At 45.1% G+C, this 18,016-nt stretch overlaps 1 protein-coding gene across 1 annotated transcript in view; it reads left to right on the top strand.

The window, feature by feature from the left end:
• LOC117368661 (sacsin-like) overlaps positions 1 to 17,807 on the top strand; it is a 45,461-nt gene extending 27,654 nt beyond the window's left edge. The window contains exons 7-8 of the mRNA XM_033962386.1: positions 2,406 to 2,494; positions 4,886 to 17,807. Of these exons, the coding sequence (XP_033818277.1) occupies positions 2,406 to 2,494; positions 4,886 to 15,759 (10,963 nt within the window). The 3' untranslated portion in view covers positions 15,760 to 17,807. The remainder of the gene's footprint in view (positions 1 to 2,405; positions 2,495 to 4,885) is intronic.
• The last annotated feature ends 209 nt before the right edge of the window (positions 17,808 to 18,016 follow it).

Raw genomic sequence — 18,016 nt, 5'->3', positions numbered from 1 at the left:
TAGTTTCTCCCTTACAATTCTTAGTGACATTTTTCAGACACTATGATATCTCAGGAGTTATATGAAGGTTTTGTTATCGCTGTGTGAAGGATAAAAATATCTATTTAGTCTGCCGTCCTGGAGAGCACTTAGTCAGCACATCTGGTCACCATGATCGTCAAGCCACGCCCTCCATATGTACTTCTAATACCATGACAATTCAAATGTAATCCTTAGCAACTCAAAAAAATGTACAAATGACTCCCTAAATACTTCTAATGTCCTGACAATCCATTTGTAATCCGCCTTGAAATGCAAGGTAATGGTTGTGTTCATACAGTACCAAATACAGTAAAACCTTGGATTGCAAGTAACTTGGTTTGCAAGTGTTTTGCAAGACAAGCAAAACATTTTATTAAATTTTAACTTGATATACAAGCATAGTCTTGCAATACAAGCACATACAACATCAGAACTGAACCGATGGTTCTTCTCTCTCTGACACTGCAAGAGTGTAGTGACTTCTAAACAAGCAATGTCTTGCAACATGAGTACATACAGTATACATGCGTCACATCATCACAGCTGAGCTGATGGTTCTTCCCTCTCTGACGCTGCAGGAGTGTAGTGACTGTTCTAAATGAGCAAATCTTGGCAATACGAGTACATACAGTATAGAAACATAGAAAGATGACGGCAGAAAAGGGCCACAGCCCATCAAGTCTGCCCACTCTACTGACCCACCCCATTAAGTCTGAGTGCTGATGACTTAGTTCCTTAGCTCGACCCTCGTAGGGATCCCACGTGGATATCCCATCTATTCTTAAAGTCGAGCACGCTGGCGGCCTTGATCACCTGCCTAGGAAGTTTGTTCCAATGATCCACCACCCTTTCCGTGAAGAAGTACTTCCTGGTGTCACCACTAAATTTCCCTCCTCTGAGTTTAAGCGGGTGCCCTCTTGTGACCGAGGGTCCCATGGGAAAGAATATGTCGTTTTCCATCTCGACACGACCTGTGACGTATTTAAATGTCTCAATCATGTCACCCCTTTCCCTGCGTATACACGCGTCACATCGCCACTGAGCTGATGGTTCTTCCCTCTCTGATGCTGCAGGAGTGTAGTGACTGTTCTAAACGAGTGAAGTCTTGCAATACAAGTACATAACAGTATTTTGTATTAAAGTTTTGGGTTGTGGAATGAATCGTCAGTTTCCATTATTTCCTATGGGGAAATTCACTTTGATATACAAGTGCTTTGGATTACAAGCATACTTCTGGAACGAATTATGCTCGCAAATCAAGGTCTTACTGTACTATCCCAGGAATATCCCTCCCTCTTTTCTGATTCAGCAATAATTCTTACTGCTGTATGCACACAGTGTTAAACAAATTCCCTCTACTGGAATTTCTAGGTTATTACACTCTGCAACAATTAACATCATTCATTTATTAATTATTATTCTGTCTCTTCATTTCTCACATCATCCTTGGTCACAAGCTAAACCAGGTTTTGTTTTGTTTTTTCTACTGCCCTGAATTTCTTTGGGGAGTCCTTGAGAGAACCAGGAACGGTGAATCCCAGCATGCAGTGGAGCAAAGCAAGAGCGGCCCGGCCTGGTTTTCACACCTAGGCTCAGGTTGCTGCTACCACTACCACTATTTATAATTTCTATAGCGTTTAAAGGTGTATGCAGCGCTGTACATTTGACTTGTAATAGACAGTCCCTGCTCTGAAGAGCTTACAATAATTGGACAGGCAGGACATAGGGGTTTGGGTAATCTATGGCGAGTTGCTACTCTTTAAGACTTAAAGCATTAGAAGTTCCTTTTCTGGATTTCCTCAAGAATGCCACCAATTATTACCTGATTGTCTTGATGTGATGTCATCTGAGATGTCACAATTTGGAAGTACAATTGTGGTTCAGCAAGTGAAGGTGAGGTGGCTGGTGGCCACTCTGTTACCTAGGATTACCAGATATTTGGATTTCCCCAAAAGGAGGACATGTCTAGGGATCCGGACGGCTTTTCAAAACCTGGCACTTTGTCCGGATTTTGAAAAGCTTCTGACTTCAGGACTGCATCCTCAAATGTGGTGACTTCACACGCATGCATGTGCAGATGCCGTCCTGACACATGAACAGGTTAGGGGGATGGGGCTGGGGTGTGTGACATGGGCGGAACGGGGTGGAATTGGGTGGGGCCATGAGTCCAAATTTTCCTTTGCGGAAAATCTGGTAACCCTACTGTTACGAACGTGACCACATGGGAAGAGGGGAAGACATTTTTGCTTGAAAAATGTCAATTTCATATGAGAGAAGGCATTGCAGTTTTCATCATTTGAAAAGCGGTATAGAAGCGATGACTTTGTAAAATTGGACCATTTATTTGAGACGTATTGATAGATGTTCTAAACCTTTCCATGCAGGACTCTTCTACCTGGCCTCGTCCAAAGGTTTCCACCTACAGATATCAAAATGGAAGTCGTGCAGCTTCTTCGCAAGATTGCAGGCAGCGGTAAGTAAAGTCAAGAACAGGGGCCAAACCTAGCCGACCTGCATGTCCCTGGGACTTTGAGGAATGTGTTTGGTCATTTAGAGCCTAGGACTCGAGAGATTGTGGGAGGAGGAAAGGTATCAAGGGATTAAATCTGAAAGCGGGGAGGCAGGCGCCGTCTTGATGGGATGCCAGCACCTCTCTGCCCCACCCCGGTTCATAGACAACGGCGCGAAAGACAAAATCGCGCGCCGACAATTGAGCACAGCGCGCGCCGCTCTAAATTACAGTTTTTAGGTGCTCCGACAGGGGTTTTGTTGGGGAACCCCCCCAGTTTACTTAATAGACATCGTGCTGCGTTGTGGGGGGTGGGGGGGGGTTGTAACCCTCCACATTTTACTGTAAACTGAACTTTTTCCCTAAAAACAGGGAAAAAGTGAAGTTTTCAGTAAAATGTGGGGGGTTACAATCCCCCCCACCCCCCACAACGCGGCACGATGTCTATTAAGTAAAGTGGGGGGGTTCCCCCCCCACGCCCCCCCGTCGGAGCACTAAAAACAGTAATTTAGAGCGGTGTGGCGGCGCGCGCTGCGCTCAATTGTCTGGGCGCGCCTTTGTCCCGGCGCGCTTTGGAGCTGACACCCCCCACGCCTGGCCTCTCCACCCACCCCCGTACCTCTCTAAATCTTTACCATAAATACCTACTAACTTTAAGAAGCCTTCTATTACACTTATCATGTTTTGTTTTTTATTACCACATAATAAATATATTTATATCACACTGATTTAAATAACATATTGCCAAACCACACTCTCTGTGAACAAATCACACTACACAGCTGTTTTCTTTATAAAATAGCTCAACAGGAATACCCCATTGGGCCAGAAAACCTGGACTGGAGCAAAGCCTTTTCAGTTTCAGTTCCTTTCAACACCACATTGTCCCATGTTTTTTTAATTATCACACGTTCTCTTGCTATATTGCAAATTGTTACCACAGTCTTATGTTGCTCAACTACAATGATTAAAGTTTATGGTTTCTGATATCGCCATTGGACCATTGGCCGACTGAACAACATGATTGTAGAGTCCAATGCAGTTAGGTGTGGACTGTCGGAGAAACATGACGGCAGATAAAGGCCAAATAAGAATAGCCTTACTGGGTCAGACCAATGGTCCATCTAGCCCAAATGCCCATCCGCAACATCCACTATCTCCTCCTCTCCTTAAGAGATCCCACGTGCCTGTCCCACGCATTCTTGAATTCAGACACAGTCTCTGTCTCCATTACCTCTTCCGAGAGACTGTTCCATGCATCTACCACCCTTTCTGTAAAAAATTATTTCTTTACTCTGGAGCCTATCACTTCTTAACTTCATCCTATGCCCTCTAGAATAAGTTCTAGAGCAAAAAGGTTAAGGTATGGAGCTCAGAGGGGTGGACTCAGAATTTCTATTCTTTCTTCATAGAAAGATAGTTGAGTGCATGATTTCCTAAGTTGGTGATGGACATGAAAATTATATTGGAATTTGAGACTTCTTGGAGGATGGACACAGAGGATGCTCAGTGGTGGGGGAGTGAGGGTAAAGCCTGGAATGGACACAGAGGATCCACGGTGTGAGGTAGAGTGAGGGGTAAAGCCTGGGAAAGGCAGAGATCAAAGAGTTGGTGGTATTGCAAGATGAGGGGAAAATTTTAACAGATGGCACAATGTTGTAGAGCAGGGCATCCAACTTCGGCCTTCGTCAGTTCAGGTTTTCAGGGTTTCCCTTAACAGATGGCACAATGTTGTAGAGCAGGGCATCCAACTTCGGCCTTCGTCAGTTCAGGTTTTCAGGGTTTCCCTTAACAGATGGCACAATGTTGTAGAGCAGGGCATCCAACTTCGGCCTTCGTCAGTTCAGGTTTTCAGGGTTTCCCCAAATAAATATGCATGAGATCTATTTTCATACAACAGGATCTCGGGCAAATTTAATTGGGGAAATCCTGAAAACCCAGCTGGACTGCAACCCTTGATGACCGACGTTGGACAACCCTGTTATAGAGGGTCATTTTTGAAAAGGACACATTATGGATGCATAGATTCTTGTTTTTATAAAATCAACCTTCTGGAAAGCTCTCACCCAGTTGACATCTACTCTGTGGCATGAATAATTTACCCACAAAGTCTCCAACACCATCCATTCTGAGCCTCCTGGAAATGCCTATGTTAATATTTACATAAAAAGTAGATGCCATGTTTTCTGAGTGTCGTAATTGTTATGTGTATTTTACTTGAGTGTGGAAAACGCCATTCTCCATGTTTAATTTACTTAAAAAACTTACCCTCTTTAAAATTTTTGTTCTTTTCGTTAGGTTTGAGGCCCTGAAACTCTCTCTAACAATAATTCTAGCTTTCTGATGTTTTTGTAGGGGCATTCAGAAATATCGTGTGCCTGGACATAGCAGTGATCATTAACTCTCTCAAAAACACCCTTCCAGAGGGCTGGCTGCACAGCTCCGGCCCCGTCGCCTGGTATCCTGGAAAACCCTGGCATCCTCCAAGAGGCTGGCTGCATGAATTCTGGAACTTTCTGAAGCAAGAAGTTGGTCACTTGACTCCTTTTGAGGGATACCCTCTTGTACCCCTGAGCCCTGTTGATGGAGGTGGGGGGTGCATTACTCTGGCACAGTTAACCATAAAGTCCTCTCTTCTCTTACAAAACCAAGATGGGCAGAGCCTGACAGAGGACACGGCCAAGGTGTTGGAGAAGGCAGGTTGTACTGTGATACGCCAGTGGGACGCAAAGGTGTGGCACAGACAGCTGTCAAACTATATTTTGGCACCCTCGCCCAACAACATCCTAAGGGCTTTTGTCCACTTGGGTGTTGACAAAGTTCTGAGATGTCTTGGTGGCATCCCTGTAGAACACAGAAAACTCCTTTCTGATCTGCTTTCTCAAGCATTCGCTTTCAATGCCGAGGAGCTGCAGGTGTTGTCTTGGCTACCTCTCTTCCATAAGATGCGCGACCTTCAGTGCCAAGACTCGGGGCTGGTAGCTGCTGCCAGTTCCCGAGCCATAGACAGCACCACCGTACCTCCTGTTCCCAGAGATCTGGTGCTTCCAGAAAAACTGCTGCTGTGTCGCGATGAGCGAGACCGAAGGCTCCTGCTCCTGATGAGAGTCCCATTTCTAAGCGCCTCGGATGTGGCTCTTCTGTCGGTAACGGCACTGAACAACGGCCTGTACGGGCAAGAGTGGCATCAAGCAGAGTGTCTTATGCTGTGGATTTTGAGAAATGGGGATTCACTCTTCAGCCAAAGTATGGTCCTGAGGAAGACCTGTGAAGACCTGAGATTCCTACCTTCCAACGGGAGGCTATTGCAGCCATCTGCTTGCTTTGACCCTCAAGTCGAAGCATTTCAAGACTTGTTTGGATCAGAAAGGTTCCCTCCCCAAATCTACCGAGAAGAATCTGTGCTGAGGTCGCTGAGAAATCTGGGCTTGAAAGCCTCAATAGAAGACCTGACTATACAGGACTTTCTGAAACTTGCTGAAGAGGTGAACACTCAGAAAGCTGGGGATCTCTCGACTGCAGAGAGGAAGGCTAGAGTAATGATCAGAGTGTGTAATGAGACCCAGGTTCTATTAAGGTTTAATCAAGCAGACTTGGAAAAACTGCGTAGCCTGGCTTGGGTGCCTAGGAGTTCATTCACGCTTGAGCTCTCATTCCACCAACTTCAGGAGCTGAGAAGTACAAAGCATAGCAGCATTGTGGAGCTGGCAATGCCGCTTACAGATGCGTTCAATGACAAGGCAAATGATCTCCTAGGTCTCAATGACCTGCCACCTCCAGAGAAGGTGGTGGAAAACCTAAAGTTGCTTAGTAAGATCTACCAGAAAAAAGATGCTCATTCATTGCTTCTGAACCTTCACTGTATCTACAAACATGTGCAAGACAACCTTGGGCAGTTTTCAGCTCTTCTCAAAGGCATCATGATTTGGAATGGGGATGGCTTCTCTAATCCAAGTGAAATTCTTTTGTCTTATCCAGAGGGCTTGAATTTGAGCTGCCTAATAAAGAAGATTCCACAGGGGTTCATGATCTACAGAAATCTCTTCCTCAGATGTGGGGTTCCTGAGACTTTATCGGAGGCAGATGTTGCCCAACTGTTGCACAAAATGGCACAAGATGTTGAGGGAAGAAGCTCTGCCTGTGGCACAGAGGTAGAACTAAAGTTGGCAATATCGATCCTAGACTGGATGAAGATGAAGGGCCATCGGTATACCAATGCCCTGCCTATTCCAGTTCAGGCAGGCAATGGCAAATTCACTCTAAAACCACTCTCATGCACCTTGTTCTGCGACATGCCGAGGGAGCACCTGAAAGAACTCTGTGGCGATGATGCATCTTTCTGCGTCGTTCATGAAGATATCTCTTTGGCCCTGGCCACATTCTTGGAAGTCCCCCTTCTTAGCACCAAGGTCCTGAAGCCTGAGTTCTTTGAGCCTTGGGGACCCTCTGAACCCATCACGTTGCGGATCAAAAACATCCTTCGGGAGTACAGTGAACATGTGGATCTCTTTAAGGAAATGATTCAAAATGCAGATGATGCAGGTGCCACTGTTTGCAAGTTTCTGGTGGACTGGAGGAAAAACCTTGAGTCCCGGACTAGCCTCATAGATCCTGGCATGACATCCTGCCAAGGAGCAGCCTTGTGGTCATTCAACAATAGAGTATTCACTGAAGAAGACTTCCGTAACATTACCCGGGTTGGTGCTGCTACCAAAGAAAGCAAGGTTGAGAAGATCGGGAAGTTTGGCTTGGGTTTCAATACGGTCTACCATGTGACTGATATACCCTCCATCCTTAGCACTGGTAATCTTATCATCTTTGACCCCAATGTAAGTCATCTCCAGAAGCACATTAAAAGTACTGCTACCCCAGGCATCAAACTGAATCTCCAGGAGCAGACTCGTGTGCTCCACCTTTTTCCAGACCAGTTCTGCCCTTATGACAACATTTTTGGCTGTGAACTGAAAGTGCCTTTTAACTACGATGGAACACTCATCCGTTTGCCTTTTAGGACTGAAGAAGAAGCTCAAACGTCCAAGATCAGTAGTGAGGTCTTCAGCAAACAGCGGGTTAGTGTTTTAATAGATAGTTTTCAAGAATCATCCCACAACCTAATTATTTTTCTAAAAAACGTTCAGGAGGTAACTCTAGACAGTCTCCCAGATGTTTCCTCTTCCTCAAAGAATCAAACATCACCTCAACTGAAGTTTCAAAGGGAAACTGTTCAAAAGCTGGTAATACCTCAGTATTTCCTGCTCCAAGGTAAGCAGAAGGCTGCTGCTGACCTTATCGGAAGACAAGAGGTCATTGATATTACCAGATCCAGCATCATCAAAGTGACTGTGGTGCAGAATTTGAAACCGGCCACAAAGCATTATCTCCTCCACTCCAGTTTTGGCATTGGGAAATCGCTTACAGTATTCCAGCAGAATCAGCAAGGGAAGCAAACCTTTGCTCTCCCATTGGCTGGGGTTGCCATGCCACTAAAGAGAAAAGGTACCGGAAAGTGGGTACCAGATTTGGAGAATTTTAGCGGCCAAGCCTTTTGTTTCTTGCCTCTTCCTATTTCTACTGGTCTTCCGCTTCACCTGAATGCATCCTTCTCGATCATGTCTAACCGAAAGAGTTTATGGGACAGTACAGAAAAGGGGGCATGGAACCATGCTTTGCAGAGTGACGCAGCTTTAGTTGCCTGGACCCGAGCTTTGGCCCATCTGCAAATAATGCACCAAGAAGGTGATCTGGAAGATTATACCTACTACACATTTTGGCCTGATATTACTAAAGTCAAGTCCCCATTTACAGACGTTGTGAAAGCATTTTATCAAGCAGTAGACAATGGGCTTGCAGTTGGTGACCTCGCCTTCTTCAGTAATGGGCAGGAATGGTGTGCCATTCAACACGCTTGCTTCTTGGCCTCCAATATAATCCAGCACAAGCAATTAGGTGAAACGGCCATCAAAGTTTTTTCTGCCATGCTTCAGAAGCCATTTCTAGCTGTCTCGCTGCCTGAATGGGTGATGGCAAATTTCCTGGCCAGCAACTGTGCGAGAGTTCTCCAGAACCTATACAATTGGGAGAGGTTCTATAGGGATATTGTTTTTACTAACTTGGGCTCTTTAGAAAGAAATACCAGGAATTCTCTCATTATTCATGCCTTGGATATGAACAGCAGCGAGATTGACCAGCTCCTCAAGTCTGTGCCATGCATTCCGTCAACTCCAGATGGGAAGTTGCAGTTGATTGGGAAAATGATCCATCCAAAGGGTAAAGTGGCTCCACTCTTTGAGCAAGAAGAGGGACACTTTCCACATGGAACACAACATGATTTTCTAAATCCTGAGAGGCTGGTTCGCCTAGAGTTGCTTGGCATGCTGAATGACCATATCCCCATGAAAGAACTATTGGAGAGAGCCCGTACCATCCCAGCAATCTGGAAGTTTAGCAAGGAAAAAGCCTATCTACGGATCCGACACATTCTGGACTTGCTGAAAGACCTTATTGACCAACACTACAGTAACACGGATCAGGCAGACTTCAGAAGTATCTCTTTCCTTCCAGCTGTTCTTCCGAAAGGCAAGCTCAAGAAAGGAGTCCATGATGTTACCCTCATGAAGCCTACAGAGATTTACCACTATAAATATCTGAATCTGGTCGACCTGTGTGAACCAGTCTTATGCAAGAGAGTTGTTGGAGAGGGCTTTAAAATTGCTTCTGAGACCGCATGGTTTCTGGGTTTGTGTTGTGACCCTCCTGCTGAGACTGTGATGCTTCAGCTGGAGAATGCATACAGAAATTCCAGATCTTTAAGTAACCAAGACTTAACGCATACTGTAAAAAAGTGTTATAGCTACTTAAACAAGATGATAGAAGAAAATCCATCTGAAGGACCAAAGATTAATAGGAAAGCTCTTGGATTTCCTTTCATTTTGATAGGTAATGAGTTTGTAGAGTTGGTTTCCATTGCCCGCACCCTCTCTTTCGAAGCAGCTCCCTATCTCTATCAGTTACCTAAAGAGTACCTGGAGTTCCATAAATTATTGGAATGTGTGGAGCTCCATGAGGCATTTGAATTTGATGATTATGTAACTGCTCTTCAGAAAATGAAAAAGAGGCATCAAGGAAAACGCTTGCCAAGAAATGAGCTGGAGTTGGCTCTTGAATTGGTTAATGTAGGACTCTATAAGTCATGTACTAAAGATTCCATCAGTGTTCATGATGCTCATCATATATTTCTACCAGGTCAAGACAAAATCCTACATCCTGTAGACAAGCTTTACTACAATGATACTCCCTGGATAACTTCGGATAAAGAAACACTTTTCTGCCACGAGTTGATCCCTCGTGCCGTTGCCACGAGGCTTCATGTGCCCACCAAGAGACACAGAATGCTGCAGGACCTGAAAATCTGTGAGCTGTCCCAATGGGTTTCAAGTTTTGGGGCCAAGGAAGAACTGACGAAGCGCATAAGCAACATAATAAGCGAGTACTCTTCCAAGAAAGACATTCTGAAGGAGCTGATCCAAAACGCTGACGATTCTGGGGCCACGGAGGTCCATTTCATATGGGATGGCAGGACACATCCAAGGAGCGCCGTCTTTGGGGAAGACTGGGAACCTCTGCAGGGCCCGGCTCTCTGCATCTACAATAACAAGGTGTTCACCTCTGAGGATATAGAAGGCATTCAGCAACTGGGCAGAGGTGGGAAAGGAGAGAGATTTGACAAAACAGGGAAATACGGACTTGGATTCAATGCAGTTTACCACATGACGGATTGCCCTTCCTTTGTGACGGGGGATAGCATGCTGTGCGTCTTTGATCCTAACCTTCTGTTTCTGCCGACATCTCATGACGGTTCTCCCGGTGGCATGTTCAGCGTCAATAAAGAATTCAAAGCCACTTTCCAGGATGTCTACAGCACGTACCTTCCCGACCTTTTCAACCTGGAGCAGGGTACCCTCTTCCGTCTGCCACTAAGAGCAGCTGAGATGGCAGTCAAGTCCAAAATCTCCCAGCAAACGGTTTCAAGTGACGAGATAAAGGAATTATCCCAGGCTCTAGAGGAGGATGCAGACAACTTAATCCTTTTTCTGAACAGCATTTATAGGATTACTTTTTCAGAGGTTTCGGAGGAAGGCCGGTTGCAGGAGTCTTTTTCTGTGAAGACCAGAATGAATGATGAGAGTTTGGCTGATAGATTGGCCTTCCAAGAAAAACTCTGCCAGTATGCTGCTGACGCCGGATCCATGACTGAAGTCCCGCCGTGCCAGGTGTCATACACAATGGAGGTGAAATGCAGTAACTCCAGATCAGTCACGCGCTGGATCCTGGCTAAGCAAATTGGAGTTCAAGATGCAGATGAAGTGGCAGATTTCTGCAAAGTCAGTGAGAATTTGAGGCGGGCGTATCTACCACATGGTGCTGTTGCTGCTTGCATTAACGAGCATGTCCCAGGGAGAGCGTTTTGCACTTTGCCTCTTCCAGCAGTGACGGGCTTGCCCGTTCACATCAGTGGGAATTTTGTCGTGGATTCTGCCCGCAGGGACATCTGCAAGGAAGATGGTGGAAGTGCAAAGACTGAATGGAACTCCTTGCTCCTTACTCGCCTTCTTGCCCCACTGTACAGTGATCTATTAACTCGTCTGTTGAAGAGACTGGCTCCAGACTTGCGGGAACCTCTAGAGTTTCAAAATTTTGTTATGTTGGAAACCTTTCTTCAGTCAAGCTATTTGAGATTCTTCCCTTACATTAATGATGAAGTTCCACCATTGTGGCAGAAGATGGTCGGTCAAGTGTACCAGACAATTGGTGAGAAACTGCTTCCACTAATTCCAGTTTATAGGACAGAGACTATCCAAATTCATACATATAGCAAAGAAATTTTGAAGGTGTCTTGGTCATCAGTTGGTCAAGAAGGACTAATAGCACAGCCCCACTTCATCCTTCAGAAAGTAAGTAAAGCGGTACTGAAAGTTCTGCAACGCCTCAACATGTGTTTGGTCCCCTCTTTAAAGTTCTGTCACATTGTCTTTAATGAGTTTATCCAGGCAGGAGTTCCTGTCTTGGAATTAAACCCTAAAACAGTCTGTAACTTTCTGAAGGTCTGCAGGTTACACCTAGGAGGATACAGTCTTCCCATGCCTGTCAACAATACTTTTTTGAAAGATCAATCTTCTTGTTCTTCATTGTTAAATTTCTGTTTTCAAGAAGATGAAGCTGATTGTTTAAGTGAGCTTCCTCTTATGGTGACACAAGATGGGGTCCTCAGAACGTTCAGTTGGGATGATCCCAAGTACTATTCCGAATTTGGTGACCTTTTCCCAACGCACAAGCACTGCTTTGCTAGTCAGACAGTTATTCATGCTAAACACAAAAAAGTGCTCCAGCAGATGGGTTTTCTGAAGGACTTTAGCATCCAAAAATCTGTCCTTTACATCAAAGTGCAGCTGGAGCAAAGGTCTTGGAAGCCACCAGGGCAGTTTGATGTGCCTCTGCCTGAACAGGATAAGAAGTGGCTGACCAGGTTGTGGAAATTCTTTCAAAGTGAAATTAATAATGAAAAACAAATGACCGTGTTCATAACTTTATTTTCTGACTGTTCTCTATTACCAGTCCAGTACTGTAATCCCGCTGATGGTCTCTTTCTGATGCCCCTTGGTTCTCTTAGAAACATTATTTATGAATTGTCAGATGACATATCCAAAATACTTGGCAAATTAGGATTTGCCATATTGAACAAGGAAATTTTACCATTTAACTTGACCTACCACTTCGTTAAGAAACAGCTTCTGCAAACGAATGACTGTCCTGCAGTTCTGGAGCAGCTGTGTGCCAGGACCGGTCTCCGATGGACTGAGCTTTCTGACTGGGAAATTGACCGCATACTGAGGTTTTTCATTAAAAATATCCATAAGACAAATGACAAGAGCATGGTCCTGGCAAACCTGAAGTCCCTACCCTTGTTTAAAGCAATGCAAGGAAGCCATGTGTGCTTGAACAGGTATCAGAAGATTTACATCCTAGATACCAAAATCTGGGATAACTTATTGAAGTTTAAGGAACTCTATGAATTTGATGATGAGACGGTGTTTCTGTTAAACAGCATCAACGAGGAGTTGAAAAAGATCTTAACTATCCAAGTGATCAACAATGTCGAGTTTTTCATTAAATTTATCTGCCCGCGACTTTCTCATCTTAATGAAGCACAGCTTCTGAAAATTCTACAGCTCCTGGAAAGCATAATGCAGACCAGTTACATAGCCTATCAAAGTGAAAAAGACATCATAATCGCCTCTCTGAAGCCTATCAAGTTCATCCGGGACATCAACGGAGAACTTCAGCAAGTTTCTTACTACTATGATAGCGATGAGAACTTTAAAATTTTGGGGCTTCAGTCAAGGTTCATCCCTGTGCAGTTCTTTAAAAATCTTGGACTTGGCTCTTTCAGATTGCTGGGGCTACTCCAAGATCTTGGCATGAAGGATAAGCTATCGGAGGAGGATTTCATTAAGTGTGCAACCCAGATTGAAAGAGAAGCAAGCCAGGGCGTCCCTGTAGTTCAGCTGAAACCCAAGATAGATGTGCTGTTCTCTCACTTGCTCTCCTTGAAGCACAAGGACCTGCCCGACAGCTTTATATCCACTGTACGTGATATAAAATTCCTAACACCACTGCAAGTTGAACATGACCTGCAGAGATTACATCCATCCAGAGCCAAGCCTGAAAACTTGATTTCTCTCAAAGGTTCACTGGAGCTAAAGCATTGCGAAAGCGTCCAGTTAGTTTGGACATCAATGGCCATTCTTCCAATGCATCCTTTACTTTTACTAGCAGACATAGAAATACTGAAAAATGTTGGCATTCTCTCTGAACCACCAGTATCCATGGTTCTGGAGAACATTAAGAATGTGTGCAGGGCATCGTGCCAGAACCCAGACCTGGTGAAAATTCGGGCTCAAGTTCTCCAAGCCACCTATCACTATCTGCAGAAAGACTTGAGCTTTGATGCTAGCTCCTTAATCAACCTGCCTTTTATTTTGGTGGAGGACAATAAATTGGCAGAATCAAGCCAAGTTGTCTTTTCTCTAATACAGGACTATGTATTTTCCCCATACCTTTACAAGCTACCTTCACTGTTGGCCTGCTATAGCGAGCTTTTCCAGAAACTTGGGGTAGAAGTGGAGCCTACTGTGTTTCACTATGCTAGGGTGCTGTCTTCTATTTATTGGGACACCAGGGAGAAAAAAACCCTACATGCTAACCTTAAGAGGACCGTTTCTGTGGCCACTTGGGAACTCTTTCACCTTCTAAATGAAAAGAAACCAAATGACTTCAAAAACCTAAAACCCCTTTATCTTCCGGCTACTGATGGGAAATTGTATGAGTCTTCTGCCCTGGTTTTCAATGACTGTATAGATTTAACAGTGATGGTTAAATTGGATGGAATTTTTAAATTCATTTCAAATATATATGAAGACCATATGTTTTTTGATATTTACAAACAGAGGAAGTGCCTTCAATTTCTACCTGAGGATATGCGTCCGAAATTTCTCACTGAGATTACAGAATGGAGCATTGCAGATCAACCGCTGAAGCCATGTGCCAATGAAGCCAGCTGTGAGCTGAGGTGTCAGTTGCAGATTCTTTTGAGTTCTTCAAGCTTCAAGGATGGCCTGGTTTGCCTTCTGAGAAAGCAGACCAAAGGAGAGATGAGTGAGGAGAAAGCTACTGAGGAATGCAGTGCTGTGTTAGGCAAAGTGGAGATCATCTGTTCTCCCACAGTGACGACCGTCCTGCTCTATGAATCCAAACCTCTTCCTGGCATTTATCTTACCAGAGATGTCTTAATCAAAAAAGGGTATAATGGTCAATGTCAAGTGTACATCAAACATAAACACAATATGTCACAACTACATACTTTTGTAGTAATCTGCACTCTGGCTGAACAGATTAATGGAATAATGAAGAATCTGCTTGGGTCGACCTCCATCAAGGTGCTTGAGCAAATGTTGGCCTGTGACAATCCAGAGCAGATTGATGACATTCTACAGTCACATGAGATATTTAAAAGCTCTACAAGTCTCAGTGCTTATTCCTTGCCTAGCGCAGGGGAGGAGATCCCCCAGGAGTGGCATGACAGCTTAGACATGAGTATTCTTAACACGTTCAAAAAAGGTGACTACGTTGGTTACTTAGACCCTTCAAAAAAGGAGCTGTACCTCTACGCAATTATTGTTGAGCAACTGGAGCCCAAAGTTAGTGGGAGTGGCCAAGTACAGATGTATCGGATCACTCTTGGATCAGACCGGTTTGAGGACGTCAGCAACCTCGATTTGTACCAGTTCAAGAGGAGCAGTAATCCCAGCAGCAAAGAGCGAACTCTGGTGCTAGTGGAGAACCAGAAAGACCAGCAGCAAATTCAGGACAGGTGGTTTGAGAAGTCCCTTGGAGACATCAAGGAAGATATTGACGAGCAACTCGATGAGATCTGGAAGCTGTCTCCAGAGGAAAGAAAGAAAGCTGTGAGGCGCCTCTACCTCCGTTATCATCCAGATAAAAATATAGGACAGGAGAAACTGGCAGAGGAAATCTGTAAATACCTCCAGCAGCAGGTCAAGGATCTGAAGGAGGTGGGGTATCGCAACCGGCCAAGCCAAGCTGGGAAGCGGTACAGCCCCTCGCATGATTTTTCACAGTGCTGGAACGAGTGGAGTCAAGAGGCATCTAGACACAGAGACAACCATAACAGATTCTCTGCAAACCATAAATTCTCATATGACTTTTGGAGCTTCCATAAGAAACAGAGTGGGTGGAAGAAGAGCCCAAATCCTGCAGAGGCCAAGCGCTGGCTAAAGCAAGCACTGTGTGACCTCTGTGCTGCCGCGCATGACGTTGGTGCCTGTAGCACAGAATGGGTGTTTCACAAGGCCCATCAAGCTGTGGAGAAAGCTCTAATTGCTGCTCACTTCTCCAGGTATGGGGGGTTTCAGAAAGACTCCTCAATTGCCTCGTTAGCAGAAGATGTGTCCGATTTCAGCCCTGACCTGCAGAACGTAATGAAGCAAGTCAACCAGCTCCAACAGTTTGGAGTGGATAGTAGGAAGACACAATATCCCACCTACCACTCGCCTCCCAAGATCCCGAATAACAGCTTCCCAGCAGATAAGGAAGCTGAGGTACTTGAACTGGCCCAGAAAATCCTTGATTCAATTGAAGAGTACATCCATTAACAAGATTGGACTGGTAGAAGGTGGTTTCATAAAGGGAACTGAAGGAGTACATGGTTGACGGCAGAATATGGTCATCTTCAAGTCTTATTTCGCTGATCCCAGTAGGACCAGTTTTCCCAGCACCTTTTCTATCTGTCTGTCTTTGGCTCAGTTCCAAATGGGGTGGGGTGGAGAGGCATGCTTTGTTAGCATTTTTAAACTCCAGGCCAGGGTTGGGCATCGAGGGCCACAGTCCAGTTGGGTTCTCGGGGTTTCATGAGATCTTTTTGCATGTACCACCTCCATTGCTTGCAAATAGATCTCGTGCATATTCATTGTGGAAATCCGTAAAACCCGACTGGACTACGACCCTAGAGGAGCGTGTTTGCCCACCCCTTCTCTAGGCTGTAAAGTGCCAATACAATGGTTAAATGTTTGTAAATGGATTGGAACACTGCCAGTGGCTCAGTCGGGGTGAAAGTTGGTGTGGTGGCAACTCAGATCCTGGCTCCTCCCCTTTCAAGATGGCTTCAATCTGATAAGGGGGAGGTGTAGCATAAAACTTGAAGTGATTTGTTTAAAATTTTATGCACGTATTTGACGTATTGCCAACGTGATTCTTCTGAACCGGACCCGATTTTAATCCTAGTCCTAAGCATTTAAACAAAAGCGTTAGTCAGTCCAGGATAAAAGACCAATCTGGCACCAGGTTCTAGATGAGAAAAAAGAATGGGCATTTGTTGCACCTTAATTTTCACTGAAAAACTAGAAAATCTTGCATCCCTATCCTCTGTGGAGGATCCCGGCTTGGCTCAGAGATGCAATGGGGTGATGGGTTGGGACATGGGGAAATACCCCCGGAGGGATTCTTTGGTGACAGTTTTCCAGCTGCTTTGTCATTTGAGGGTAGGCTCATCGAATCCTTGTTTCACCTCATTGTAGGCCTGGGTGTGAGGCTTTAATTTCTGTAAGAAAAGTGCAAAGATCTACCTCTCGGGAGGGAGGGGGGTCTTTCTCTCAATTAACGCTTACTTCCAGTGCCCCCTATAAGGATAGTTGGCGATGCTGATGAAATCCATTACCCTCCTCAATCCGTAACAAATTGCCTACCAAGTTAGCCAGCAACTGAACACGTATATTGTAGCTTACCAATACTGATACGTGCGCTTCTAAACGCAAGAGGGGAACCATGTGGAAAGCCTACAGTATTCTACATGGGCGTAAACTACACCTAGCCGGAGAGCAGCTGAAAATCGCCACAATGCAGATCGTAGGCAGCAGAAGTGAGTGGATCGTTGGGCCGTGGCCCTTCCAGTATATTTCCCAACACAGAGCTTGGAGTGCAGGGCCAGAGATGAGCTTTTTCGGCCCCCTCCAACCAAGCAGGTGTTCTGCTGCCCTCTCTCCACCCCCAGCGTTCAGATGGCTTTGTAGGCCGAAACTATTCGTAGGGGAGCCCAAAATCCACCAGCTGCCAGGGAACATATAATTTTGGTTTGCAATGTCCCTTTTTCTCCTTTTTGAGAGCGCTCAGAACAGGAAGCCGATACACCTAAAGGAAAGACATTTACAGTAACAAGGGGCTCTTCGGTGCTCGGCCCCTAATGTCTTATTCTCCAGCTGGCTGGAAGCCGCCTTGACTCTGCATGAGAGAGAATTCCCTGTAGCCCCTTCTTGGGCGTGCAAAAATTCCCCAAGTCTGCTGCTGGTACTGCCATGTTTTGTGGTCTTTTGCGTACCTGACATTTCATTTCTATTTATTATCCTGCGAGAAATGTCACTTATCCCATAAGAACGCCATCCCGTGCAGCTCAACCTTTCCCTTGCTCCTTGGAATGAATCTCTTATTCGTATAAGAGGCATGGCTTGCAGGACAGGTTAATTTTTGAATGTATATTTATTACTACTTGAAAAACACTACTTATTATCTATACAAGTGTTTTAGGTGTTATTATATTACTAGTCATTAAGCCCGTTACATTAACGGGTGCTAGAATACTGTTCACCCTCTATGTTGCCCCTTCCATTCACTGCCCTCTTCTTCTCTTTCCATCCAGGGTCCGCCCTCTCTCTCTCTGTCCCATATGGCCTCTCTCCATCTCCTCCTTCCTTTTGCCTTGGTCTGGCATACCTTCCTCCTTCCCTCCAAGCCATTCTCTCCCCTTCTGCTCCCTTTCCTCATTTAACTACTTCATTGGTCAGCAGCAGCATTCACAATTCATTGCTGTTGCTGGCTTCAGGTCTTTCTCTCTGGCCGATCCTGTCTTCATGAAAACAG

The sequence above is a fragment of the Geotrypetes seraphini genome, chromosome 10, assembly GCF_902459505.1.
Source record: "Geotrypetes seraphini chromosome 10, aGeoSer1.1, whole genome shotgun sequence".
In the NCBI taxonomy this organism is placed as follows: domain Eukaryota; kingdom Metazoa; phylum Chordata; class Amphibia; order Gymnophiona; family Dermophiidae; genus Geotrypetes; species Geotrypetes seraphini.
This window is presented reverse-complemented; position numbering and strand designations above follow the sequence as displayed.